The sequence below is a fragment of the Apteryx rowi genome, unplaced genomic scaffold, assembly GCF_003343035.1.
Source record: "Apteryx rowi isolate R43461 unplaced genomic scaffold, aptRow1 scaffold_289, whole genome shotgun sequence".
Taxonomy (NCBI): Eukaryota; Metazoa; Chordata; class Aves; order Apterygiformes; family Apterygidae; genus Apteryx; species Apteryx rowi.
This window is the reverse complement of record NW_020449296.1, coordinates 769,408-797,106: the sequence shown is the minus strand read 5'-3', so window position 1 is coordinate 797,106 and position 27,699 is coordinate 769,408. Positions and strand designations below refer to the sequence as shown.

Sequence of the window (27,699 nt, the reverse complement as noted above, 5' to 3'; positions counted from 1 at the left end):
SCGTCCTGCAAAAGCGCAGCCTGTGACAGCGCTTTTCGGGTGCTGATTTATCATCCCGTGCCAAGCATAGCCTGACCCCAGATGCAGAAGAGCTGGGCCTGCGTCTCGAGTCTTAAATCCAGCCCCGTTTCGTGCCTTGAGATGCAGCCCACGACCAGGAGGGCTTTTGGTCGTGCTAGGGACAGCGGCCACGTCTCCGGGCTAATCCGCTGGCTCAGAGGGAGCCCACCTCCGGCTCTTTGGTGTGTGCTCTGCCCAGAGGTTTTGTGTGGCTTTCCTCACCGAAATATGTTGGTAGAGTTCATTTTAACGACAGATACGTGATGCAGAGCGGGATAGTCCACTCCAGCTCTGGCTGGCACCTTATAAATCTCCGGGAAAAAAATAAAAAAAAATGCAAAGGGCCCGGAGGGTTGGGGGGGGGGGTGAAAAACAGCAGAAGGGAGAAACCGTTTTCCGAGAGCCTGAAGCACTCAGGGGTGGGGAGATTGGAAAGGCAGGGTCGTGCGCCTCGCTGGGGTATAGTGTGCAGTTGTTTATACTGGAAATGAGTTTCTGTTTATTGCAAGCTATGGTGGGGAGACCGCAAAGTGAACGTGAAACAAAATGGGAAGGGTGTGGGGAAAGTCAGGGAAAGGCGGGGGGGCGCCTTTGACAAACTCCAGAAGTCACGTCCAGTAATAAATCAAGCCGGGATGCGTCCCGGGGAACGGGACCCAGAACATCTGCTAGGGCTGAGGGGAAGCGGCGCAGGCGAGGAGGGTTTCCCAGCCGCCGCCGAGTGCCGCGGTGCGGCCGGGAACGAGAAGAAGGGGCCAGGGCAGCTCAGCATGCAGCGTGTAGCTCCGCAGCTGTAGGGTCGCACAAGGTGGGTTTTCTCCCGTTCATTCATTCTTGCAGCAAATATTGGCCCGGACCTCAGCTCCTCCTGTATCGCAGAGCCGTGGCGCCGTTAGGTGCCGTCGGTGCTTCCCAGCCGTGGGGCACTGCCGCTGCCGGGCTCCCGGGGGCAGCAGGAATTAGTTTGTTAATGGGGCTGACGTTGCTGCCAGTGAAATCAGAGACAAATCTCCTGATAACCCCACCGGGGCCAGCATCACGTCCATTCTTTGTACGAGGCTTTGAAGGTATTAAGTGCTAAGTATTATGGTTTGACATCTGAATCCAGCTGCATTGTTGTGTGAAGCCATTGCAGATTATTGCTATAGACCAACCTTTCATATATAATCTATTGCCAGGGGTTTAGCACTTCAGAAGGGGTGACGGACGTTTGTTTTGCAGATTTAAGCATTCCCCTTCTCTTCTTCCTTTTCTTTCCCCTTCCTTGGAAAATGGATCCTATTAACCGATGCAGATGACAACACATGCCAATACATTCACAACCCATTTGGCTCACAGCAAGTGTTGCATTCAAGCTACAAACGTCCCCCAAACTCAAAGTAAAGCACTGGGATGGGGAGGAGAGACAAAGACCATGTTTCTGCCCTCTGGGTCCTTCTCCAGTTCTTGCTTTTTCAGCCCGTATTAGTGCAGAAAGCCGGAGGCACAACCCCCAAAATGCATGCGTGTGCCATGACCTCACAAATTCATCTGTATTTCATTATGCCACTCCATGGACAAGCCGCTCTGACATAACCCCATTGGTGCTGCTACTGGAACTGCTCTTGGCCAATGCCCAGGGACAGCTTTCTGGGTGCAGGGGCAGATCCCAGGCTGCACCTCCAGCACCTCCTTCGTACAGACAAACCCCAAATCCTCCGGTACCTACTGGCTCCTCAGCTTCACCTCTGGCAGGTTCAACCCCATGCCACCCTTGGAAAGGTCAGAAATTCTGACAGCATCACAATTCTCCACTTATGCCAGGCATGCTGCCTTCCCCATGCTGCCAGTGGCATGTGCACCATGGAAAGGACCTGGTCGCATTGGCTCTAACCCCAGCCCAAGCTGCTTTATCCGCTCCAGCAGAGGATTGCAAGGTAGTCCGGTAAACCCAGGACTGCCCTGTCCTCCTGCTTAAAAGCTCTGTTTTCTCAGCCCATCCTTGCAGCTTTCATATGCAGCCAAGGCCTGAAAAGCCGTCCCCACTGCTTGCAGGAGAGCAGGGTGGCTCCAGCCATGAGGCAGCACTCCTGAGGCTGTGCAGTGAGGTTGCTCACCCAACCTAAGCACCCCTAAATCTCTCAGGCCCTTTCCAGCATGCTCATTTTGGTGCATGGCCAGGCAATACCATACCCCAGTGCGAACTGGGGGTCCCGGAGCACCGGGCCACCGATGCCAGGCTGCAAAGGGTGCCGAGCCAGCTGTGCATGCTGCGCCTGAGCAGCCTGCTTGCAGAGGGGACCGTTCCTCCGCCTCATGCGATGGAGGAAAGAGGCATTTGCAATGCAGCAAACAGCAGCGGGCATGGTGTCTGCTCCCTGCCGCAGCGGGGCTCGTGCGAGCTGTGCCGCCGCAGCATCCCCTCTGCCGCCRGCTGTGCGTGCCGGTCCCCGAGACGGGGCAAGGCGGCTGCCCTGGCCTGGACACATGGGACTTGCTGTTCTCCCCCAGTTTTCTGTGCAATGCTTCAGAGAGTGCAGCAAAATCCTTGCGGCTCCGGGAGACCCCGTGGCAGGACCCAATTACTGCGTGGCGTTAAAAAAGGAAAATCAAACCCAGCCCTTCACTCTTGGAGTCCGTTTCCAATTCACAGCGGTTCAGCTCAGTGTGAATAACCCAGTGCCTGCCACTCCGGCGGGGAGGGCAGAGGAAATGATGGGTTAAGCCAAAAATGTGAGAAATAAGTGCTTATTATTTGTTCTTCTTCGGAAGCAAAATGGAGGATGCTTGAGAAGCCGCTTCTGTTTAAACAAAAAATAATCAAGAGACTGTTTGTTCCAAGGGCCGCTGGTGTGCCCTAGCCCCGCACGCTCCGTGGAGGGCGCTGGTTCTTGCAGCTCYGCACTGGGAGCAGATGGGAACGGGATGGGCTGCGTAATGTGTCCGGGTTATCATCGCTAGGGCAAGGCCAGCAATAACGCTGCCCTCGCCACTGATTTGGTGTGGACACGCTTAGGGAAACTGCATTCACTTCTGGGTGTCTTGCTATTAAAAGGTCATCGATACTTTACAGGGACTCCGGAGGAAGAGCAGCCAAATTGATTAAAGGATTAGACGATAGTGTATGACCTAAAGGAGAGATTAAAGGAACTTAGCGTGGTGCTTGCTGCGGAGTATAGCTGGGGGAAGCAAGGAGGGAAGAAAATGAAAACAGCCTTGCAGAGATTTTACAGGTGGCCGTTAGGACAGGAGAAAACACTCGCTGGGAGTATTTGAGCCGGTTAGTGCTCCGTGCTTCATTTTGCAAGTTGTCAGCTCTCTTACGTCTGCGGGGTGGGAAGGGGCTCCCCGTGCCCGTCGAGCTGCCGTCAATCCTCTGACCGTGTGCACGGGAACATCCCACGGGGCTTGTTCGTGGCCTCCTGCGGAGATTTAAGCAGCAAGGCAGGATTTGAGGAAGACGAGTGTCATGTTCCTGAAGCGAAGATACCTTTTTTAGCTCCTTTTCTTTACGGATGGACAGAATAATGGGACCTCCCTTAAAGACAGCTGAGTTAAGAATGCAGTTGTTATTTCCAAATGCAGTGAAGTCTGGGGTTATGTGACTCGCGTCGTCCCAAGGATCTCATTGCCGTAAGCTAAGAAGGAGATTAGGGCCTAATTCAGGCTGGAGAATTAAAAAAAAAAAAAAAAAGATATTCATAAGAAGAGCAAGCATGGCCGGATTCATAACAGGACAGATTTTAAGTAAGTAAGAGGATTTGGGCAAGCAAATCTTTCAGGGTAAGAGCTAGCCTCAAAGTTTTGGGAGAAAAAGAGGGGAGATGCTCCTCCTGGGACAGGTTGCCTGTGCAGCCAGCGTTGCCCTCGGGGAGACACGGGAATTTTTATTTTGTTCCTGTCTCCCAAAGCTGGCAGAGCCGAAGGTGCTTTCTCACGTTGCTCCTGAGCCAGGCAGGAATTTCTCAGCCCAGTTGTATTTTCAGGTGGCCCCATGGTTTTCTCACCCAGCGGGTGGAACAGTGGCCAGATCTCATGGACTTACGAAGTGCCTGAGCCACATCATGCTCCATGGGGCTTCACTCCCAACTGTGCCATGTTGCAGCAGCAGTGCAGGGGATGCCAGGCCAGGTGTCCCAGAAGCTCCTCAGRTCAAGGTTGGTAGGCACCAGCAAAGTGGTGAAGAGCCACGCTCTCTCCTGGCATTCCTCCTGCCAAAGGAAGCCCTTTGGGTGAGTTGCAGAGACTTGATGCTCCAAAGATGGGCTCCCTCCTCCTTCCTGCCTCTGCCCCGTGATGTTGTCAGTGCAGGAGAGGATTGAGGCCTGGCTGGAGACCCTCCTGCTGTTAATGACATGTCCAAATGGTGTTTTCTCAAAGCACAAAAGCTGCCGAGAGTGGGCACTTAAGGGCTGGTTTGGAAACTCCATTTCCTGGGACGAATTAAGCATTTTCCCCAATGCATGTGATTAATTGGACACTTGAGCAGCCTGCACACCACCACCAGCCAGAGCCACCCCCGGCCCCAGGACATCCTTCTTCATCCCCTCCCCACCACAGTCCCATGCTGTGATTTTCTTGAGATATATTATGCAGAAAGGCACAGGTGGGTTTGCTATAAATGATAGTAAGGCAGGCTACCGCCGGAGGGACATGCACAGTTTTGGGTGGGAAGAGCATGGAAAGAAGCCATGTGAGGCTCATTTTGGTCGTCTGCGAGCTCTCTACAGCTGGCTCCAGTGTCTCTCAGGGGACCTCTGGCTCCAGCCCAGCCATTTTCACGAGGTGTCTGCAGTTAGTTTCCAAGCTGGCACAGCAAGGACACACGTGCACCGTGGGAATTTGCTGATGACACGAAGTTGGGCGAAGCCACCAGTGCTGCGGGGACGATGGCTCTTGCACGCGACAGGTCACGCGGTCCCCAGGGCTGAGTAACAGGGACAGGCTGCGACTTGGTTGTGCATGGAGGGAGATGTAGCAGGACTCTCTGTCATGATCTATGAGAGCCACGCTTGGCGACGGCAAAGGAGAAGTCCCAACAACRTGAGCCAGCAGCCTGGGGACACTGAGCTGAAGCAGCCAAACCTAGATATGATCCAGGCGGCCAAATGTGGGGTCTGCTCTAGGATGAGCAAACGGYGCTCCAGCCTCCTTGCCTGCTCAGACAGCTGGTGCGTGGGTAGATACCTGCCCGAGGATGCCCACATTCAGGTCCCGTGTCCCCACTGGGTTTGAGGTGGAGCAGGCAGCGCGGGCTGGCCAGGGGGCTGTGGGGATGGCAGCGCAGCCTGGAGTGTTTCCTCTAGAAAAACACAGGAGCTGAAAGAGGAGAAGGTGCTTTTCCATAAATACAGGGGGGAGAAAAATACCAGGGAAGGAAAAGAACTGTTCCAGTGAAGGGCAGCACTGGTGCAAGGAAAAAGTGGATGGGATTACATGTGGTTACTAACCGCTCTTGTCGGCTCCCCTCCCGCCCGGGGAAGAGAGGAGAAGCACARAGATATTCCTTTCTCTCCTCCACAGAGCCAAAAACCTCTTACTTCTTCCTCTCTATTCCCCGCGGGGTGAGAGACCTCTCTCCCTGCAGGTCCCCCCCTCCCCTGCCTAATGTGGAGAGCAGCCTGGAAATGAGCTGTGCGGAAGGGTGGATATATCCAGGTAGCAGCTTGGGAGGGATGAGGAGAGAAGAGGCATCTTTGGAGAGCAGCTGCTTATTACAGGCAGTCCACGCTCCCTCCGCTGGGAGAGATAGCTGGTAATATTCGTGGCTAGCCTCTTGCTTGGTACATGACAAAGTGCTTGTAGCTTCCCTCCAGAGGGTCCTCCTGGATAAATATACAATTTCCAGGAGTCCTGGTGGGACGGCTTCGCCGAGGATACACGGCTGCTGATGGCCTCGGTTGTGTCTGATTACACCCCGTGTTTCCCCCCGTCTTGTCTCTCTGCAGAGGCAGGGAGGACGGATTGCTTTTCCGCAGCCTTTAAACAAGGTGGTGGAGGGGCCGGGGCATTGCAGGGTGCAGATCGTACAGGGTTTTTGTGCCTGCAGCTGGAGAGGGAAGAGAGGGTGAAGGGGATGTGCTCTTGGTGCTATACAGAGCCTGAAAGGTGGCGTGGTGCCTGGCGGGTGTCCCGACGCTTCAGGGCCAGGGGAGCAGATATCTGCCCGAGCGGATAGWTGGAGGAGTCCTTGGAAATCCCATCTCAAACTATAACATCTCCGTAAAAACCCCACCGCCCCCTGCTCGGCGCGCAGAGCCCCGAGGAGAGCAGGGAGAGCTGGTGCGCTTTCGCAGCCCCCGGGCGAGCTCTCTCCGGCCAGCGCAGCGTGGCTGGGAAGTCGTGCCTGGCTATCGGCCGCTTGGCAAGAGGCCAGCGCTGACTCCTGCCAGAGGAGGGTGCAGGGCAAGGAAGCGTGTCCATACGCTGTGGCCAGCATCCTGCCCTGGGATACAGGCTGTTGCAAAAGATGCAGTGAGGGGATGAATCCGTGCCCCTGCCGAAACCAGAGCAGTTGCTTCTCGCGGCCCAGCCAGACTGGGTAGGCACTGCCCACGCGCGTGGCGGCTGGGCTGCTCCCAGTTTGGACATCCCTCTCTCCTGATAGCGGCTCTTCCAGCCGATCTCCTGGTGGGAATTCTCAGGGCTCTGGACAGATTCACTGTTTCCAGGGCTGCGTGTTGCTCAGAGCTGGTGCGGCCTGAGACTGGGCATGGCAGAAGCCAAATACTTTGGAGCAGTTTTGGGCTGCTGATCCCTCAAACGTTTTATCAAGGAGTACTGAGAGAGACAGCTCTTCTTGCRAGGAGCTCGTGGCTGCAGGGACACGCTCTCCGTCCCGGAGCAGCCCTTGGCCCCRTTTGCCGGCACCTCCCTCTGGGTGCTATACAGCCCCTCTCCCAGTGCTGCTCCTCAGGTCTCGAGGAACTGGACGGAGGCCCGGCACGCTCGTTCCCACAGGCTACCGAGCAGCTGGTAACGAGGCTCGGTCATTTCTGCCCCGGGCTATGCGCGAACCAGTGACCTGGCTCTGAAATGCTTTATGTTACATGCAAGTCTCATCGCAGAGGTGTTAGGGGAGGAAAGCTGGCCTGGACGTGAACTCCCCGGGCTGGAGAGCAAATCCCACGGCTGCAAAGGGCTTTCTGTGCCCCGCGCGCTTCCCTCGCTCCCGTGCCCTGCCGTTTTGGTCTGCCCAGGTCCGTCCCTCACGAGTGCGCAGCACCATGCACCGAGGGCCGTGGCCGTGTCCGAGGCCTCGCGGTGCTACCGTTATACACGGAACGACGATCAGCTGCCGTAACAAGGACACGGAGTAGCTGAGCTGGCTTCCCTGCTGTTGTGCCGGCTCCAAGTCGAAACAGCTGCATTTGGTTTGGTTAAATGTTTTATTTACTCCCAATTATCCCAGATAACAGATTTGCTTTCCTTTGTTCAATATTTAATACTGTTTCGGAGCAAAGCTGCTCTTTGGTTTCCGAGGGAGGAAGGGCTGGTTCGGAGCGGCCATCTGCCTTCGCGGAGGCAGGGACGTTCCCTGTGCCGGCTGGCTCCTGCCGTAGACGCTCGCTCTCCGGGGATCCCTGCCTTCTGCAGCGGGGCAGACGGCAGCCCCAGCCGCCCTGTGCCCGGCTCTGCGGCAAGGAGCCTGGTCTCCGAGACCGCTGAACAGCGCGCGAGGGCGGTCTGCCGTGGGCGTAGGATGGCTTCAGCTGGCCCTGCCTAAACCGCCCTCGCCCAGCGTCCCGCGCCTCGGAGAGCAGCTCCAAGGGGGGCTGCTGGGTTAGCCGGCCGCGCGGCATCCCTTGCCCCCGCTCGCGGGAGCCCCTCTCGCTGCCTTGCTCTTTCCTCACGGCTTCGCCAGGCTTTGCTGCAAATTGCGCGGAGGCTCAGGAGCCGCTGGGTTTGCAGAGCTCCTCTGTCGGGCGGTGAATAGCACGGACTCGGCTGGCACAGGGCGAAGCAAACTCCGGCAATCCTGTTATCACGCGGACCTGCTGAGAGGCAGCATTTAGGGCTAGGAGTTTGCACTGAGATTTGTGCTTAAAGCAGGGATCTAAACTCTGTGTTATGTATGAGTAATGCTGCGCGTCTCTCCTCCAAATTTACAGCGCTGCCTCTCGACGCGCGTGCTGGATTTTCTGCAAGGGAAATGAGAAAATCCATAGCTTGGTTTATGAGCCCTAATCAGTTTAAAACAGGGCCTTTAAGAAATTTATCTTTTGCTGAGTTCACCCTTTTATTCGGCTCCTTCTGGGGAATAAATTCTTGCTCGTTGAGGCTGGGGAACTGGTTCCTGGATCACGGCAGAGACGGTGGGGACTTTACTTACAGCTGCTGTCCCCCCCCAGGCTGGCTGCCCTGCTAAGGGCCTTTGTGGTCCTTCAGGCTCCGTCACCACTATGTTCCCAGCTCCAGCTTCAGCAGGAAGGTGATGTCTCCCCCGAACCTGAACAGAGGGTCCCCACAGGGAGCACAGGCACGGCCGCGGTGTCCCCGGCCCGACTCGGGAGCTCCCGGGGGGGAGCGGCTGGGGGCTTTCGTGCGTGCACCGTTGCTGCTGCATGAGGGCTGCAGGGCTGGGCTGGGCGCTGGCTGAACGGGGTCACCCGGGAGGTCCATCGGGGATGAGCCCATCACTCTCGGAGTCTGAGTCGTCCTGTGTTCTTGGGCTCTCAAATTCTCTCTCAGGTGACATTTGCAACATTAATAATAATAATAAAAAAAAGCTTGCAAAATCCCTCTTGAAAAAGCAGCGGTTATAAACAGTTCCTGGAGTGCAGCCCAAACCCTTGCAGAAACACTAACCGGCATCGCCTGCCCTCCCGTGCCACCCCAGCCTTGTCCGCTGGGCGCTGCGGCTCTGCACCCTCACCGAGCCCTCACCCTCCCCCGGACCCCTGCCCCGAGAACAGCCTGGATGAGGGGTAGCACAGCAGAGACAAGAAAAATTGGAGCTTCGCTTTCTTCCGTGTCTCCAGCTCTGCATGGCTGCTTCCCGATGCTTGGGGCCGCGCAAGGGACCATCCCTGGCCATAGTCTTCCTGCTGCCGGCGCGGGAGTTTCCAGGCAGAAGGCACTACCAGGCGGACAGATGCTCCCCTTATCTGCCAGGCAGTGGAAATATGATTTATTCATGGGGGCTTTTTTTGTTGTTGTTTCCTACCAGCTTGTTGTACACAAGCAATTTTAGAAAAGCTGCATTAGATAAATAATACATTGTGTTTGCAGCCGGTGATACAGCGGAGGACAGGGACAGCAGTGGGGTGTGCACGTAGCAAAAGGATCTGTGTAGATGTGCGCGCAGATGTGCTCGACGTGCTGCTTTTGCCCAGAGCGGCGACACCTCCGTGCAGAGGTGTTACGCACCCGAGCGCTCAGGGCTGGACTCCAGCCCGAAGTTGATCCCGGTTWTGCCCTCCGGCATCTGCAACTTCTTTCGGCTACTTGGATATATTTCCACCCAACGGCACATGCTCACAGCCTTCAAATGTGCAAGGGAGCCCGGCAAAGAAGGGACTGCCTGGTCCCTGCAGCCGTGGAGGAGGGCGAGTTGTCCGGGGCTACAACCAAGAACGTCCCCGTGGCCATGCTCCGAAATCAGTCACAGCGTGAGGACGTGGGAAGCTTTGCCAGCACGTTAGATACAGGCAGGACACGGGGCACTCGCTGATCCTGCCCTGAAAGAGGCAGGGGCAAGGGATGGTAATAACATCGCCGGAGCGGATGTCTGGTGGGAGAGCAGCCTCGGCCAGCTTTGGGGTTGTCCCCCGTGCAGGGGGGAGCCTGCGCGCGTGCGCGCACGCATGCGGGGTATACAGCGTCTGTAGCTCTGGAGCGAGTACGCGATGCTGTCATGGGCTCTGGAGGTTTTATTGGCACGTGTTCGGGATGATGAGTTATGCAGGTCATCCCGTGAGCGCACTGTAAAATCGGTATCCCTCATCAGCCCGGGGCCTGAATGTGCCTCAAGCGAAACAGAAGAAATACCTCCTACAGAAGTGTTTTAGAGGCCTCTTAAAACTTTTATTGGTACTATTTTTTGTATCCCTCCACCTGTGGAGTGAGGCATCTTTAGTACACTCAGCCCTCAGCAGGAGAGGAAAATTATAACTGATCCATTTCAGAAACCTCTAAAAATGACCTAAAATAACTCTTCTATATATAAAAATGCCACAGTTTTAATGTCCATTATCTCATGACCTAGCAGGGCTAGGAAAAGCTATTGTAGATCATTTTTAGTGGTTTCTAAAATGGATTGGTTACACTTTTTCCCTGCACGGTGGGTCTCGGGGTACAAAGACAACTGGGCTTTAGAGATGGGGAGAGAGAGAGACAAAACTCTGTCTTTGTGCCCGTGCATCCAGGGCTGCTTTCTTCCTCGAGGGCTGTTAGTTGTGCTCTCCCCAGCCGAGCGGAGAGTGCCGGCACTGGTTAAGCAACAGCCAGTTCCAACAAGCCAGGGAGACAGCGAGCAAATGGATGTAAAGAGCAAGGCGCAGGGTGGTGGGAAAGCCAACCCCRTTCCTGCCGAAGGTCTTCGGTGGGGGATATAGAGATGATGACCCTGGGACCAGATTTTGCCGCCTGCCTGTGCTCTGCAAGAGTTGCACGGCTTGCAAGTGGCCCGGCTGCTGCGGGACGCCTCCAGTTCTGGCATGACTTTTCCTCCCTTTGCACTTTTGCAAGGCTTTTGCAGCAGGGCTGGTTGGAGAGCAAGCAGAGGGGGGGAAGGAAGGAAGCTCGGCAGCAGCCGCGGCCTGGGCACGAAACACCCTGGGTTTGCAGAGAGGACGTCAGCAGAGCACGTGGAAGAAGTGGCTTCCTGCCATGCGGGAGGTTAATAGACAGATTAGAGAGGGCAGGAGCTGYTTGCAGCCGAAGAAGAGGCGCTCTGCCTTGATGGAGTTCAGCAGCTCCACGAGGCAAAGGGGAAGTAAATATTTGCCAGGATTAGGGAGGCCGTGCGCAGTCGGCATCCCCGGGAGAGTGCCCCGTGCGTGCTGGGTGGCTGCAGGACAGCGGATGGCTGTGGAYGCGCCGGCTCTCATGGCCAGGCTGTCCCCAGCCTGCGGAGCTGCATGTTTCYTGGGCTGTCCCTGGGGTCCGAGGGGGCTGAGAGCCAGCTGTCATCCTGGTGGCGTGAAGATGGTTAGAGCTGGAGGGCAGCCAGCGTGGATTCAGCAGTCACAGTGCAGCCATGGGAAGCACCACGGCCGCTTCCCGGTTCGGGAAACGGTGCAGGCTGCAGGGCGTCTCCAGCCCCATCATCCTTCCTTCCCAGCTGTGCCAGGTGGGAGAGGGATGCCCTGGCTCAGTCCGCGCACCTCGGCTCGTCCCGTCCCCTCCCGGCAGCTCCCAAGCCCACCCAAGGGAGACTGCACACCCGGGGCCACTGCCCGAGGCCCTCCGTGGGCTTTGGGGCAGAGAAAGCCTTTAATGCTCCCTTGACAGCTTTGTTTTCCTGAGCTGCCTTCCTTGCTCTCTCGAACAGCCTGGCAGCCTGGCCCACCTCCAAAGACAGCATTACGGAGCGCAGGATCGATCGGAGCCTGCTATTTTATTTTCTCTCTTTAAGAGCCTTTGACGGGCAGGATGAGCCGTGCCGGCGAGCTGCCGAGGGCCTTCTCCCTCGGCGACAGCATCACCTTGGGGAGACGGGGACCCTGCCACCAGCTTGCAGAAGGTGGCCGTGGCCGGGCCTTGTGTCCCTCCTGGCACCACGGTGGGGACAGCCGGGCCAGCTTCCCTCCTGATGCTCCGGCGCAGCTGAGAAGGGCCAAGCCCCAAAAGAGGCCAAACGTCTCATGAGAAACATCYAGCAACTTCTTAGCAAAGAGACATGGCCCAGTGCCACTGCTCTGTTTGCGCACGCAGACGCATTCAGGGCCTGTTTCCCTGGTGCCATCGCCTGCCCGGCTAGGACACCCCTGCACAGGGTCAGTCTGCTGCAAAGAGCTCTGGGCGCCAGCGTGGACTGAAGTTTCGGGACGAGGAGAGGACGTAGCCTCCCATTTCTGCAGCCTCACCCCCCCCCTTATGGCTTAGGAGAGGCGAGGGAGGGTTTTTCCCTGGGCAGCTCCTCTGAATGTGGCTGCTCTTTTCAGCACGTGGGGACAGACTAAATTGGCTGCAGCCCCCATCCCGCCATCTCCTGAGCGTTTCCTCCTGCTGTCTGTCCCCGGATCCCCTCTCCACTGACGCACGGGGCACAGCGCGGTGGCACAGGGGCAGGACAGCCGCAGCGGGAGGGTGCCACGAACACTGGGTTAGGGGCTGCGTTTGGGGGCCCCCTTCTCAGCTCGGTGGACCGGACCTTCAAGGCATTTGATGTGAAAATGAGGGCACTTTTGAAGGCTTCCGCAGAGTGGGAATTGGGAGGTTCCCCCTTTTCCCCGGGAGGCAAATGGGAGGCACAAGCCTGACGCCCAGCCTYCTCGGGCAGAGGACTTAGCTCGGATTGCCAAGAGCCGGATCCAGCGTCATAGCGGAGACGAGGGAGATAAATTACCCTTCGATGGGCTAATTGCAGCTCGGGGCAGGGCAGGCACCGACGAGGCAGCTTCCCAGGGCAGCGCAGGCAGGGCCAGAGCCTCCCCCTTGGGCCGGGCCGCGCAAGGCTCAGGGGCTGCCCCAGGGTCTCCGAAGCCTTGGCCGTCCCTAGCCAGGTCCCCAGCTCCTTCCTGGTGGCCAGCAGGACCAAGCGGCAGTGTCCTCTGCTATGCAGAGCGGCAGCCCCCCGTCCCCATCCCTCCTCTCCCACGCCGGCGGAGGAGAGGGGCTCGCCGCGGGCGGGCAAGGCGGCGCGCGGGGCGGCAGGGTGCCGCGCCTGGGTGCGACGGGGCAGGAGGGGTGGCGGCGGGGCAGAGGCCCGTCGCGGCATCCTCRGCAGCATCGCCCCCCCTGCCCGATTTGCAGCCCCCGTCCCACCTCCTCGGTGCCGGGCGGGCGAGCGGTGCTGTTAGGCCACACTGCCACCACGCGGCCGCTTGCACTTTTAAAGCTGGCCCTAAATCCCCTGCACCCCTTCGCCCCTCCGAAACACCTCCGCGGGGCACCCCGACCCCCTCGTGTGTGCCCGGGAAGGGCGACGCTGCCCCGCTGCCCCGGCTCAGCCCGCTGGCTCAGCCCTGCCGACGGCGAGGAGGAGGAGGAGGAGGAGGAGGAGGAGGAGGATGGCGCTGTACCGGGGAGCAAGCCGCTGTCTCTGGCCTCACGATTAGCCGCCCGGTTCTGCTGCGGAGGGTCTGCTTGAATAATTTAACTGGGAGGCTCATTACCCAGGCTCTGGCCTTCGTCTGCCGTCTGAAGGCTGAAATAGCCATTAGGAGGAACACGCATCTCATATCAGAGCAGGCTCGTCTCCCTCCCCGGCCCCCCTTCCTCTCCCTGCTGAGCGCCTCTGCCGCGCTTTTGTCTCTTGTTGCGTGGTGTTCAGCTGGGCTCCCTCCCCGCGCCGTGCCGACGGCATGCAGGCAAGCCCCCGCCCGTGACTCGGTTTCCCTACGTGGACTGCAGCAGGGTGCATTTCCCTAGCAAGGCCCGTGGTTATTTGCCGGCCACAGGGATACTCCGGGGCAAGCTCCGCTGTGCAGTGCCGAGCAGGGATCCCAGATGCCCGTCCCGGGAGCCCTGGGAAGGGCAAGGGGGAGTCTGCACTCATGGCAATCCAGCTGCTCTCCAGAGGGTGTGATCAGGGTGTGATTTGCCACTCTGCCGCGGCTGAGGGAAGAAAAGCAGTCTCCGAGCGTGTTACGCTGGCAAGGCCGGGGCTGCGTATAAGCGGGCCGGCGAGAGAGCYGTCAGGAGACAGGCAGCTCTGCAGGCTTGTGCTCTGCACTGATGATTTGCACAGATGTGGCTGCAGAGCCCTAGAGATGTCATATTTTACAGTGATGTCTTGAGGCTCTGGCGCGCTCCCGGTGCTGCTGGCTCACCAGCGTGGCTGCCAGGGAGGGGGGAGCGAGGCCTTAGCTGACTTGCTGCACCCTTTACTTTCTCGGGCACGGCGTGCAGAAGAGGCGTTACGTGTTAGGTAGGYGTGCAGGACTTGGGGCGGTGCATGGCCACCACTTGCACAGGACAACCCCAAGGGGAAATTGTTCTGGCAGGATTTCCCTGCACCAAAATCCACGCAGACTGCCCTGTAGCAGCACGGTGATCTGTGGGCACACACGGCTCTGTGAGACTCATGACTTGCCCACACACCCGCTGTGGGAAGGAGCTTGGCAGTGGCTCCCCTGTGTTCCTGCTGCCTGCATCCCATGTCCAGGTACTAAGAAGAGCTGACTTTGGTCTCAGTCCAGATATGTTTTATGAACCTACAGAGGCAAAAGTTTATCAGCTAAAGGATATCAAATTTCATCCTCCTGCATGCACCAGCCCTCAGCATCTCACAGAGACATCCCGCAGCTCTGGCTGTGCTCCTGCAAGGATCACAGGGCGTGTTTATGTCCGGGAATGCTGAGTGCAGCATGGACACTTGGTTGGGTTTAAAAGCCTCTTCTTCCTCTGATCTCTAGAACTTGCTGACAAGGCCAGGGGCAGGCTGCTCCCTGCTGCGTGCTCTTGTCCCATCTCTGGTTGCCTCTATGTCTCCTGGGCAGCAGGGCCCTGTCTCCATCCTCAGGATGGGGATGTGATGCTCTGCCTTGCTGCTGAAAGCATTATCACCAACAAGTCCTCCTGCAGAGCTGAATTTCCTCTGCTGGTTTCAGGCTGTTCCTCCCGGTCTTGCTCTAAGTGATCCTCCGCCATCCTTTTAAGGACCTGTGGTCCTTCTGAGGTTCACCCCACAATAAGAAGTTTTTCACTCCCCAGAAACATGGCTGAGAAAGCTGTGAGCACTTTAGTTCACAGGGTCAAGAGAATAGGTTGCGCTTGCAGTTTGAGCTGGGTTCAATGGCATGTGGCAATGCCTGCTTCACTGGGAATATGCCTCCTCTTGGGTCCTGCTGGTAGATATGGGGCACGGTACCTGGACTGTGGCATCTCTCTGCTTGCATTTCCATGCCAGGATGCCAGCAGTGAAGGCGCAAGACTGGCCAGCCCCAAGGACCCCTCTCATCCTGTTGCCCATCTCTGACTGCAGCCGGATGCTTCCATCAGTGGATCAAACAGCCTGAGCTCCCCTTGCAAGCTGCATCACCCCAGCTTCCAGCAGTTGGGGGTGGAGGGACATCCCATTGTTTAGGAGCTGGTTATCAACCCAACCTCAATGAGGTCAGTAATTCTTCTTTCTCTGTTTCCTGGCAGCCCCCCCGAAGGAGCCAGTGCTGATGTGCCGGTCCAACAACTACCCAAAGGGTTTCTACTGCAGCTGGCACTTGCCCAGTCCCACCTACATCCCCAACTCCTTCAACATCTCCGCCATGTAAGTGCCTTGGTAAGGAAGGGCCAGGCTACATGTAGGGAGAGCGTTTGCCCTCCATAGGCTGGAGCAGGTCCCAAGCGCTGCTGTGAAGTCTTGGGGCATTGGGTCTGATCCAGATTCAGTGTATGGGGCCTCTGTCCAAAAAATGAGCCTGGGGAAGGATGTTTCAGGGACATCCAAACTGGCTGCTTGGCGCTGGGGCTTTGTCCCAAGAAAGTTCCCATTTCCCAGAGGGAACTGCCAAAGTCCCAGACTCCCAGGTCCACTTTCCATGCCCACAAGGTCCGTCATTGCTGCACTGCCTGACTGTTCTTCGCTGTTCTTCGGTGCATTTGGCACAGTCATGCTCCCTTCTGCTGTACGCCGGCCGCAGCCAGGCAGCAGCGATGTCTCTTACCCAGTATTGGCCATGTTATGGTGTTGCCTCTCTGCCGTAGCTCATATGGAAGGAGCCAGGAGACCTGGCTCTCTCCTCAGAGGACTGGCCTCACCACCACATCACTGCTCATGGGGAAAAAGGAGGTGGGAAGGGGGTGCAGAGTTCTCAGCCCTAAAGGCCCTGGTCCTGGCACAACCTGTATGTAGGATGGTGCTGTGTGTTAGCTTTTGGGGCTGGTTGTTCCAGCAGAAAGCAGGCCCCTGTTCCTAGCACGTCAAAGGCAGAGCCAAACCCTACCCCAGCAGGGTCTTMTCCTTGTGTTGGGGTGGGTGGAAGAACAGCAGGAGACATTGCTTGGGGCCAGCAGAAAGGTGTCCACCCCAATCTCTTGTGTGGGCTTCCAACCAGGATAAAACATCCCCTTGTGAGCAGCACACGCAAGCCTGGGAAATTCCCCTTCAGGACGAAAGTACCCCTTTAGCCATGGAGCTGGTGTGACACATGGTGACCTCAGGCAGAGGGGGACACAACGCTGCTGTTGGAGGCAGCAGGTGGAGAACAGAGTCCTGATAAAGTCAAGAGGGAGCCAGGTGGGGCCTGGGACTGCGAAGAGCTGTGCTCAGCCAGTCCCAGGTTTCTGCTCAGCTGAAGGATTGTGTCCAAGCCCTCAAAGCAGAAGTTTGCTCAGCAAGGCCAGTGTCCTGAGTTGCTCCCAGGGCCACTTCTTGTGCCTCCTCTCCCCATGTGTGTGGGGAGTTGCATCCCCATCCCTGAGCAGTAGTCAGTAGGTAACAGCTCTTCTCATCCCTGCTTTCCAGACATGGCACGAGAGAGTTGGTCTGCGAGAAGGACAGCTTTCCCAAAAACAGGTGTCACATCAGATACCTCCAGCTCTTCTCAACGGTGAAGTACAAGGTGACTTTGACAGTCACGAATGCTCTGGGCAAAAACTCCACCACTCTCACCTTTGACGAGTTCGCCATAGGTAACTTCCGCAGCAGGAACTGGCCTCTCCAAGCCAGTGTTGGGGTTGGCTTGCTCTGCACACAGCATCACCCGCCAGAGAAATGGGCCAGGGAAAGGGGCAGGATCTCCAGATGGATCCTTTATTTCTCCATGCACGAGGTGGAGCCAGGGTTCAAGCCAAACTGGCCTCCCCGATTTCCCATTGATTCTCCTGGTCCTGCTGTAACTTCTCAAGCGTAGAGGGGACGGTGGCATTTGGGCTTTGCTGCAAGAAGGGTGCTCCTACCAAATGGTACTGGTGCTCTCATGAATGCTTGGTTTAGAAGCAAGAGGCTTTTTCCCACCTGGGGGGCAGATGGCAGCACCTGAGCGCCCCAAGAGAGCAAGGCAGGATGCGCGCAGGCAGCTGTCGTGCTGGTCCTGTGTGTGGCCTGGCACCCTGTCTGGTCCTGTGTCTGACGGTCCAGGTCTTGTGTGACTGCTGAGCTCCTTCTTGCTTGGGGATTGGGGAAGCAGCTGCAAAGTATCTGGGGAGAAGGCTGTGTGATTGTAGTTCTCCAAATGGCATTTTCCTTTTTGCCCCTCTTAGTGTTCATAAAAGAGAGGTTTGGTGTTTGTGCTGGAAGCAAAATCATGGGAATTAGAAGAGAAATTAAAATATCCCATCCTATTCCTCCCATCCCTAGGCAGGATGAACCCTCCCAAAATCCTGCTCCAGCAGCACTTACCTAGCCCGCTCCTAAAACCCCTTTTCACCCCTTTCACACCACCGTGCTCCCCAAGTCGGGAAGCAGATCTCCTGGCATGTGCAACATGGCCRGCTGCTGACACACCACGAGGAGCCCCCTGGCAAGCTGGCACCTCAAACCTCTTCCCACGAGATCTGAGAAGATCCTGCCCTCTCCTTCAGGCAGGATCTTGCCATGTGGTTACAAACTTTCTGCCCCCATCGCCGTGGCTCGCGAGGACCTGTCTGAGTTTGCATCTCAACACAGTAGCCCCGGGCATAAGTGCTCAGCAGAGCTGTGCAGGGCAGCGGTAACAAACTCTGTGTGATAACAGACAGCTCAGAAGATGCAGCCTGGCTTTGCTCTCAGGCCTTATCTCCGAGTCCTTCGCAAGCCCCCCAGGAAAGGCTGCAGCAGCACTAGCCAAGGCTCTCTTTGGCTCAGTTTCAGGCTAGCAGAGCTCAGCTCTGTTGCTGATGCCTCTCTGACTGTGACGGACAGTCCTGGACCAAGCAATTCAAATGAAAAGTGTGGCAAAGCAGGGAGCTGGCCACAGGGTTTGTATCACTGGCCAAAGCCAGATTATGGCTGGTCAGAGGAGGGTGCTGCAGCGGGCTGCTTTATCAGGACCAGACTGTGCATTTTCAAAAAACAGGAGAATGAGAGAGAGCACAGTTCAGGAACAAGTGGAAAAACAGTTTGTTGGTTACATGTGGCAATTACTGGACCACAAAAGCAAACAAACAAAGCCTAGAAATTCAGCCAGGGTTCAGTCAATGCCTTAGATGAGGTGCATGGGCCAGTCTTTAGCGGATAGAAGTATCAGAGTTCAGGAAGAGGAGCTCCACTGCTGTTTTATCTGGCACCAAAAGCAGATTTTCCCTTTCTACCCCAAATTCTGGAAAATGTAACAGCTCTGAACAGTGCGTGGGGGTTATTTTGGAGCAGGGACTGTCCTTTCTTGTTCCCACAGTTGTGGCCCGTATTCAAAGCTTGTATTCTTTGGTGTGTTGCAAATGTTGATAGCAAGGGAAGGAGCTTACTAGGGAAGTGGTGGAGCCTCAATCACTTGGGTGTCTTTAAATGGAAATTGCAGTCTTTGTGGAAGATACACTCCTTAAACCAAGGTAACCTCCAGCCTGCGGGGCCCAGGACAGCAATTAAGCCCTGCATTTTCCAAGTTCCTCGCATTCCCTCCTCCAGGAGTTCAGGGCATTGTCCTGCAACATCTGCATCCCACCCATGCCCTGCCTGACACATCTGGTGCCACTCCTGAGCAAAACAACCGGCACCTCCTCAGGATAAGGAATCTGCCTGTCCTCCATCAACCCACGAGGGAAACCCACCCGGGAAGACCGCCCGGCAACCCACCGCAAGCACGGTGAATCCTGGAGCCAGCACAAGCCAGGTCCAGCCCCAGAGGCTGAACTCAACCCAGGTCAGAGGCGCCAGTTAACGGAGGACAGCGTTGTCCTGGGTCAGCATGGGTGTGATAGCGCTGCCTCTTCCAAGGTGCCAGGAGGGGACACAGGGTGCCCAGATGTGTCCCAGCGGTGGTGGTGGGAGATGACACCTCCCTCCCCAGACCCTCATCCCCTCGGCAGCACTCAGGAGCGTGCCAGGGCCAGCAAGCCCTGTGCTGGGCAAGCACAGCCATGGACAGTGAGGAGCCGGCAAGGGAGAAGGGCAACACAGGATGTGGCTGGTCCTCAGCCCCGTTGGATGCTCCCCAGATAGATGCTGCTCCTCAGTGCAGGAGACAGAGCCTTTGTGGGGCAAATGGGAGTCCATAAACTCTGCCAAGCCCTGGAGGACCATCACCCAGCATTGCTGCTCTCTAAGTGTCCTTGGTCTACTTTGTTGGGATAAATAGAGAGCAACATGTGTCTTCAAAACCCAAAAGGCTCTGCCCAAAAGGGGAGAGAACAGGCAACACTTGGCAGATGCTAGCTGTGTCGCTCTAATGCGTCTGGAGACCATGGTGATGAGCTGGCACCGAGGTGCTAGGAGAAAGGCTGTGTCCTACACCCCAGAGCCAGTCAGTTTAACAAACACTTCACTATCTTACGGCCTTAACATCTCCAAAATCTACATAGCTATGAAATTCTCTCTTCCTCAGCATTTTTATGGCTCCCTGTGTAGGCAGCACAAATGCAGTGGTCATTAAGTGTTTAAGTAGGCAGTCGACAGGCTTAGCAGAGTCATTATGAGATGAACTCAGCTGCCTCAAATCACCAGCAACATACCCTGAAAGCAACGTACCTTGTACTGCGCCTCTTCTTGTGTCTTCCTGGGGCTGGTTTCAGTTAAAACAAGTGCACTGTATTAGTATATTTTGCCATGCAGTTTTGCCTTGACTGTTTAGGGCCGAAAATGTAGCACAGTCAACTAGTCCAAAGATGCCTGCTCTTCCTGTGCAAACCCTCCATGTTTCTGCTCCTCTTGTAGGGCTCCTCATTGTAGTTTTAACATCGGGCTGTGCAGAGTGTGAGCCCCAGGGAGGCCCTCCCATCGCTGTGGGCTCTAGCAGTGTGGATCCAACATCTAGCAGATGCTCTGGGGATCTCTACATGGGCTGCAGCAGGACCGAGGTTTCATCTTTGAAGTTGTGCTGAATTTTGTTCAACTAGATTGAAGTGGGAAAAACCTATGTCTCTTTAGACAAAGCCATTACATCAGCTTGTTGTAGGAAAAACGTCACATGAGGGCAGTGCCCTGCTAAAATGGAGCAAGAGTGTCAACCTGCGACTGCACAGGGCTTCTCCTAAGCCCCAGTGCCTCGCTGCCCCATCAGGATGCCAGAGCCTGCTCTGTTTTTTTCCCTTGGTCTGGAGAAAATCCTCTTCTCTTTTCACATGGAGGTTAAACCCCAAGGCCCTGCCGACGCTTACAGCCCTGATCTCCTGCCCTGTTGGGAATGGAGCAGCTGGCAGCAAATGCGAGAGCAGTGCAGTGTTGGCGGCTCTCCCTGCTGAATGTCCAGGTGGTGAGATAGCTGCCCCGGCTTCCCCGGCACGGCTGAACTGAAGCCGGGAGCAGAGCTGCTGCTCGTTTCCCTGTCGGACCACCCACCAGCAAGGCCCAGGCTGACACAAAGAGACCCCGGGAAGAAGTGACCTCCTTCAGTTTTGCTTCCTTCCTCGCTCCCCCCAGCCCTGGAGTCCCCAGCAGAAAATCCCTTCTCCAGCTGCTCGGAAGATGAACTCTAATTGAGTGGAAAATGACTGGTAGTTTCTTTTGATATCCTGAGCCGATGCCTTGCTGGCGGTCGTGCAGTGCCGGTTATTAGCAGCCAGCTGCAAGGGGTTACTCTGCATTCCCATTTTCAGTGATGGCTGGAAGAGCCTTTGCACCCCTCTGGCCCCCATCTTTCATCGCAGGCCGGTCTGGGCTGCCTTCCTTCCTGTCGCTCCCCTGGAAATTGTTTCCTTCATTACGCAAAGGTATCAATATTAATAGAGATGAGCTTGGGGAGCTCAAGGCTGTCTTGGCATGCAAAGCCTTGCAGACGTCAGGGGCTCCAGCTCTGGGACAGGAGGTGGGAGAGGGGCTGGAGAAGATCGGAGAAGAGAGGACTTGGAGGCAGAGGAAGGTGGGGACATTTATGGCCCCCAGGCCTCCATTCACGGGTGTGAGCAGGCAGAATTGTCCCTTTCTGTGGATGCATCCCACCTCACTGTGACATAGGTGGCCCTCTCCATGGCCCATGGCCCACCACCCAGTGGTACCAGGAGCCTCAGCACCGGGGMTCATCCAGCCCAGCCCTGCGCCAGCACGGCATCCAAGGAGGCCGCTGGCACCACCTTCCTCGCTCGCTCGCATTGCAGCCCAAGCACCAGACAGATGGCATGTGCATCCCTCAGCAAAGCAGGAAAAACAACACCTCCACACAGCAAAGTCAAGCCCAGCATCCCACCTCGGCAACGCCTGTATTTCTTCCAACATGAGCCCAGGGTAAATTAGCAGAAGAAGATACACAGCATTAAAAATGTAACAGCCTGGTAGCGCTAATTATTCTGCGCTGCTGGTGCGGTGCGCTGCAGACAGGGCTGCAGCCATGCTGGGCACGCAGGAGGGAGCTGAGCATGGGACAGTGCGGGGTTTCACCCCAAAGGAGCCGGGAGACTTTGCAGATGAGCTGGTAGGTTATTAACAGGGTTTCTTTTCCCACCTGGAGCTGCCCTGCCAGGACACAATGGGACACAGCCGTTTGGAAGAGAAGGATGGTGGTTCAGGAAGGAGGAAGGCAGCCTTGAATGGGGCCTTGCGGACATGGGTGCCAAATCTGCCACTGATGCCTTGTGTGACCTTAGGAAGATCACTCAATTTTCCCATCTTTGGGGCAGTTAAAGACACAGACTATCTCGAAGGGGCTTTGGGAGAACGCGTGTGCCCGTGTCTATGAGGAATTCAGATTCTCTGAACATGGATATACAGTTGCCTAGGCAGAAGGTCAGTTCAATTCATACTACTTAGGGAGGCAGAATTAAATTACCTAGACTGACATTTGGCTAAGACATGAAGTTTAATATCCCTCTTCTCCTGGAAAATGCCAGGGGATATTTAACAGTCACAAGGGATCCATTTTCCGCTCATTTGAAAGATGGGTGCTCAAAACAACACAGCAAGTGAAGGGTGGACTTGGGGTAAGTCCTTCTTCATGCTCCCCTCTGCGCTGTGGGTCTCCACTGCCTGGCTGAACCAGAGGCTTATATGCCTAAAAACAGCGCGGGGCAATAGATAAAAAGCTGTGGTCAAGTACAAACGTGCRGGGCCTTTAGGAAAAAGATGGCACTCACCCACTGCAGCAGGCCTGATAAGAAAAGCGCCGAGATTYGGATATAATTGCACGATCCTTTCTGGCACCGCTGTTGGTGGGGCCTGTTTGTGCAAGTCTGCTGCTTTCCGTGGCTCTTCTCGCAAACTAAGCCCTCGCTTGGACGCTGCAGCCGAAAACGAATCGGGAAGAGCTGTGAACCATGTCCCCGGCCAAGTCCCAGTTCTCCTTCTCAGGAATGTTTGGAGATGCTCCCTCAGCTCTGCGGAATAATATTACATCTGGTTTTGTAGCCGCTTAACCAATACTCAGCCTAATGCCCATCGTCCATTATTATTATTACTATTATTGTTTATATTACATTACTGCCTGCAGGCCCTTCCTAAGGACAGGGCTCTATTATCCTAGCTGATGTACGGCCAGACAGCCCCTGCTTTGCAATTTACTGTCTAAATGGACTAGACAGACAGGGACCAGGGAGAAGGAGGAGTGTTTATCCCCTTGTGAGGAGCAGAGACCTGGGAGGCCAGCTAGAATCTATGACTCATTCAAGGTCAAATGGAGAGTGCATGTTGGAGCAGGGAGCTCAACCTGTGCTCGCGGCAGTCCAGCCCTGATTGCTTCGCTCCTCGGATGGCCCTTCCACGACCGGCCCCAGCCCTCTGCCTGGAGGTTCAGGGCTGTTCAGTCAGGAAAAGATTTGGGAGGGGGTGAGCAACGGTTGGGGACATGGGGTGCCCTGCACTGCCCCATTGCTGAGCCCCTGCTTGGAACCGATGAATCTGTGCCAACCAGCCCCGAGGCAGCCACATGGAGCCCAGGGGTGGCAGCATCCACTGCTGCACCCACGGGTGCAAAGCGTCCCGCCAGGGAAGCCCAGTGCCACTCTGTGCTTTCCACCCATCATGAGCCTGGGCCAGTGGCATGTGCAAGGCTTGCAGAGGGGATAACTGCACATCTAGCTCACCCAGACGGGGCCATGGCTGGAGGGATGCCGGGGACATGCTTTCTGATGACGTGCACAACGTAATGAGGTCTATCCTAAGAGAGGAGACCCTATAGCAGGAGACTGGTCACTGAGAGGTCTCTGAGAGCAGAATATGAGACTGCCTTAGCTTGGGGCCACTGTCCAAGCCACGGTATCTCCACATCCTGCAGCTAAACCCTTGGGTAAGCACTAAACTCCTAGGCAAGTGCACACCATGGTCCTGCAGGGACCTGTGGTTTGCACAAACRCAGTGCTTGCACAGGGTGCAGTGGCTGAGCACTTGGGGAGCAGAGGTGGCTGTGGAGGGATGGAGGAGAGGACATCCTGGTTCAGCCACAGCCACCAGGCTCGGGGCAGGACCCACTTGCTGGACCTGCGGGCCACCGCCACAGCAGGTGAGACTGAACCCCAGCGAGGTCCTGTCTCCTGGTGTGAGCATCCCCGCCGTTACGGAGGGGATGTGGCAGGAGCGGCTCCAGTTGYGCGCTATTCGAGGGACGGGCACTGCCGCGCTTCACACAAGCCACAGGGTCACAGCTCATTTCGGACCTGGGCAAAAGTCCCGTGGCTTGGGGAGGGACACGTGGGGAAGCTGCCACAGCCCTTGTGACGGGGAGCCCTGTTTCTCCCATTAACCTGCAGCGCCGATCGAAGGCTCTCCGCAGCGGGAAGGCACAGTGCCGGTCGAAGGCTGGGCTCTGCCGCACACGCTCGCAGCCAGGCGCTTCCTCCCCCGGACGCCTGCTGTCCCCCTCCGTTTTGCCAAGGGATGGTCTCCAATCCRCGCGAGCGGGGCTGCTGGCCAGACCCCTGGCAAAGGGACAGGTGACCTCCACCTCGGTGGCAGGGCGCCTTCCTTTGCTCTCATTTGCACTGGTTGAAAACCAGCCCACCGCAGCGGCATCTCCCATGCTGCCAAAAGCACACATGCCCTGCTCAATGCGCTCGAGCATCCCTCTGCCATCCCAGAAACTGCACCGGGTTGGCACGCCAACGGGCAGCGTTATGGGCTCCTCGTGTTAAGCCCGGGCTCTGCTCAGGGCCGTTGCGCCCCGTTGCATATGCCCCAGCCCGGCGCTTTCATCCTCGCAGCCTCCGTGTGGAGCTGCAGTTTGGAGGCATCTGCATTCGTTCAGCTGAACAGATTTTTGTTTTGCAAACCGAGTCCRCGTAGTGCACAGAGCCAGCGCTGGATTTATACTTTTCCGTATGTGTTTGGACTCCAAGGTCCTGTCAATGGGAGCTGATGTCCAGCCCGAGCCGAGGACTCAAAGCGAGCGGAGGAATTACACAGCCATCTGGAGTAGCTCAGTGCTGCACAGACCCGACAAATCCTCCCTCCCTGCTGCTCGCCGAGCGAAGGCAAGGCCACCAGGGGCAGCTCAGCCCTGGCCAGCACCGGCCCCCCGGCTGGCTGGCTCTCAAATGGGGTGACTGTGCTTCGCGAGCGTCCCCAGAAAGCTCGTGCTTTTGCACATGTTGCCCAGCCTCGACCCTTGCCGAGGCTAAAGCTGTAGATGGAAAACCAGGCACAGCGACGTTGCAGAGCTTGTTGACGGGAGTGGGGAGGCAGTGCTGGGCACCCATGCTGAGACCCCTCGGTGCAGCTCTCCTTCCGCTGCCCAGAGCCCTCCGAGAGCAGCCTCTGAAGCTCCTGGTGCAGCAAGGATGGAGGAGGTGCTGTCAGCCCCATCGCGTTGTTGCAGCCCTCTCTGCACGCTTGGCRGAAAGGGAAGGAGGTGGGAGGCAGGGACAGTCCAGGCTTGCAGAGGCGCTCCAGGGATGTGTGGAGCCAGGGGAGGTTGGACCACATGGGGCGGAAGGACTGGAGAGCGAACAAAGTGACCCAGAGGGAGGCAAAGGGATGGGGGTTTGGGAAGGGGACTGTCTCARGAGGAGCAGAAGAAACACTGGATCCCACCAGGGTGGTGGGGCCTTGGCTTGGTTTGAGCAGCGTCCCTCTGCCTCACCCTCGGCCAAGAAAGTGGGTTTGAAAGCACCACGGATTGGTTTCTCCGCAGAGGAGCAAGTGGAGGCGATGCAGTGAGGCTGTGCTGCTGGGGAGGGCTGCTCTGGAACAGAGGTGGCAGGGAAGGGCGTGCGCACATCTGCCCTCGCAGCGAGCCCGGCCCCGTGCCGGTGCCCGGACTGGCACGGCTCCCAGCCTGCTTCAAGCAGAGAGAGAAATGCCCGTCGTGCTTACGGCAGCGCTGCGGGGCGGCAGGCTGGCGAGGGAGTCCCTGGCGGTCAGCTTGCMTCTCACTCGCCGCCACCAGCGGCTTCGTCTTCCAGGGAGGGCAAAGCACCCAGGGGCCGGCACGGCGGAGAGGGGGAGCCCCGACTGCACGGCGGCAGCATCTCCGCCAGGCAGAGACGGGCTCCTCCCGGCCCTGGCATCTCCCCTCCTTGCTTGCGAGTGGAGATTGATACCGGTGCCTTCGCAAGCTGCTGGCTGAGGCCGTTGGAGTCGGGGGGGGACATTGCATAATGCAGCGATTTTCACGCCAGGAGAGACAGTTTCAACGCATTGGCTCACCTCCCTCGTGCGGCCTTCGTCGGGGAGGGGGTTGAGATCCCTCCCGGGACACGGGGAGTCACGTGCGGCGCTATTATTAGAGTGCGCTGGAGAGCCCTCTTCCCCCCCAGCTCCTCGCTGCAGCTGCGGCCAGGCCGTGCTTGTCTGCAGGACCGGCGAGCGCAGAGCCCAGCTCCCCGTTTGAGCTCTTCTGGCTCTGCAGCCCTGGAGCTGACAGCGGAGCCGGAGGGGACCTGCTCGCAGCTGCTCGGGAAGGATGCGTTCGCCTGCCAGGTCCTGGGCACGTCCGTACAACCAGCTCCTGGGACGGTGTCAGCAAGCACATGGCCACAGAGCGCAGGGCTGGCTCCAGGCGCCCCGCCGCTTCTGGGCTTCTCCCGTGGTGAATGATTAACACTGCAGCTCCATCCTCGCCATGAGAAAGGGAGCAGGGTGGATTCACCCAGATCTGGGTCTTTTTTATAGATTTGCTATTGCMAACCTTTGACAAGGAGCAAGGCTCGCTCTGGAACAGGCAATATCGTTCATCACTACATCGCTCCCAGGACTTTAAAACAGCCGCCACTTCAAAGCACTTTGCATAGCTAGGAGCCAATTAATATTCACTTGCAATACTTGCAAAGCAGTGGGAAAATATCGCCCTGCCCCAAAAGCAGAGCAGGGTGAGAGAGACCTGGGCTGGAAGGTGACCACAGCAACTTTCAGTGGCTCCTCAGCCGTGGCTGCAGCTTGCTCAGCCTTGACGCCCAGCACCTGGGTAGACCTGGCACCTGCCCACCTCTCTCTCTCCCCCTCCTCACTGCAATGCTTGTTGCAGCCGATCAGTTCGGGAACATGCCTTCTGCATGTTTGCTGCGTGAAGTGCCCGGCAGCCCGGAGCTGTGGGGAAAACCCCGCAGAGCGGGCTGCTGCTTGGGGAGGGGGGAAACGTGGCAGCGGTGGCTCGTGTGGACCAGCTCATCCAGCTGCGTCCGATCTGCAGGCGAACAGCCTTCCCGTGCTTCGTGGAGGGGCGTGAGGCAGGGCGAGACGTGCCGAGGTTTCCTTAACAGCCTTCCTCTTTCTTCCAGTCAAGCCGGACCCCCCGGAGAACGTGGTGGCCAAGCCCGTGCCCAATAACCCTCGGAGGCTGGAGGTGGCGTGGCAAAACCCCTCTTCTTGGCCCGACCCCGAGTCCTTCCCGCTCAAGTTTTTCCTGCGGTATCGGCCCCTCATCCTGGACCAGTGGCAACACGTAAGTCGCACAGGCTCACGCAGAGGCGGCAGGGTGGGAAAAAGGGATTTACTGCCCGGGTGACGCTCAGAAACCTGCCTCTGCCTGGACGGCAGGTGGAGCGGGCGCGAGCAAGGGCAGACAGCCGTTTTGTCTCTTCCTCTTTCTACCCTCCCTTCTCTCCCTCCTGCCTTTTCTTTCTTTTAAGTCTCATTCTGCCTCCAAATGGCTCTGCATGCTCTCCCCTCTCTGCATTTTAATACACGGCCTGTAACTATTTTCCATACATATGTTCTATATAAAACCTGCCAACGAGATGTAAAAGGCATTTAAAGTATAAATGTCACTGCATTTAAATGCGCCTCTGCCACATTTAGATTTTGAACTGAAGATAAAGTACCGTGCGCCGTAACTCAGAGCATAGTCAGTAAAGGAGTGATTGCCTTGATGTTATCGTATTTCTTACTTTTATTTCTTGTTTCTTTAAAAAAAAAAATTGTCAGTGAAATTCTTGGCAGCCCCGAGGACAGAATTCATTTGTTAGCTGCGGGAAGATAACGAACAGGCTTTATTTTGTGACGCTTGCGCGCTCCGCTTGCAGAGGGAAGCAGTCTGCCGCTCCGTGAGAGGTGCTGCTGCGTTGCCGCGGTTCGTCCAAAATCCTCGGGGCGCCGCCGAGATGGGCCAGCAGAAAGCCGAT

At 56.9% G+C, this 27,699-nt stretch overlaps 1 protein-coding gene across 2 annotated transcripts in view; it reads left to right on the top strand.

Annotated features, from left to right (window-relative positions):
* The window catches only part of CNTFR (ciliary neurotrophic factor receptor), a 235,976-nt gene that overhangs the window by 192,843 nt on the left and 15,434 nt on the right, over nt 1-27,699 (top strand). For both annotated transcript variants that reach the window (XM_026069197.1, XM_026069196.1), the window contains 3 exons: nt 15,295-15,412; nt 16,610-16,776; nt 26,857-27,020. In XM_026069197.1, coding sequence (XP_025924982.1) covers nt 15,295-15,412; nt 16,610-16,776; nt 26,857-27,020 — 449 coding nt within the window. The remainder of the gene's footprint in view (nt 1-15,294; nt 15,413-16,609; nt 16,777-26,856; nt 27,021-27,699) is intronic.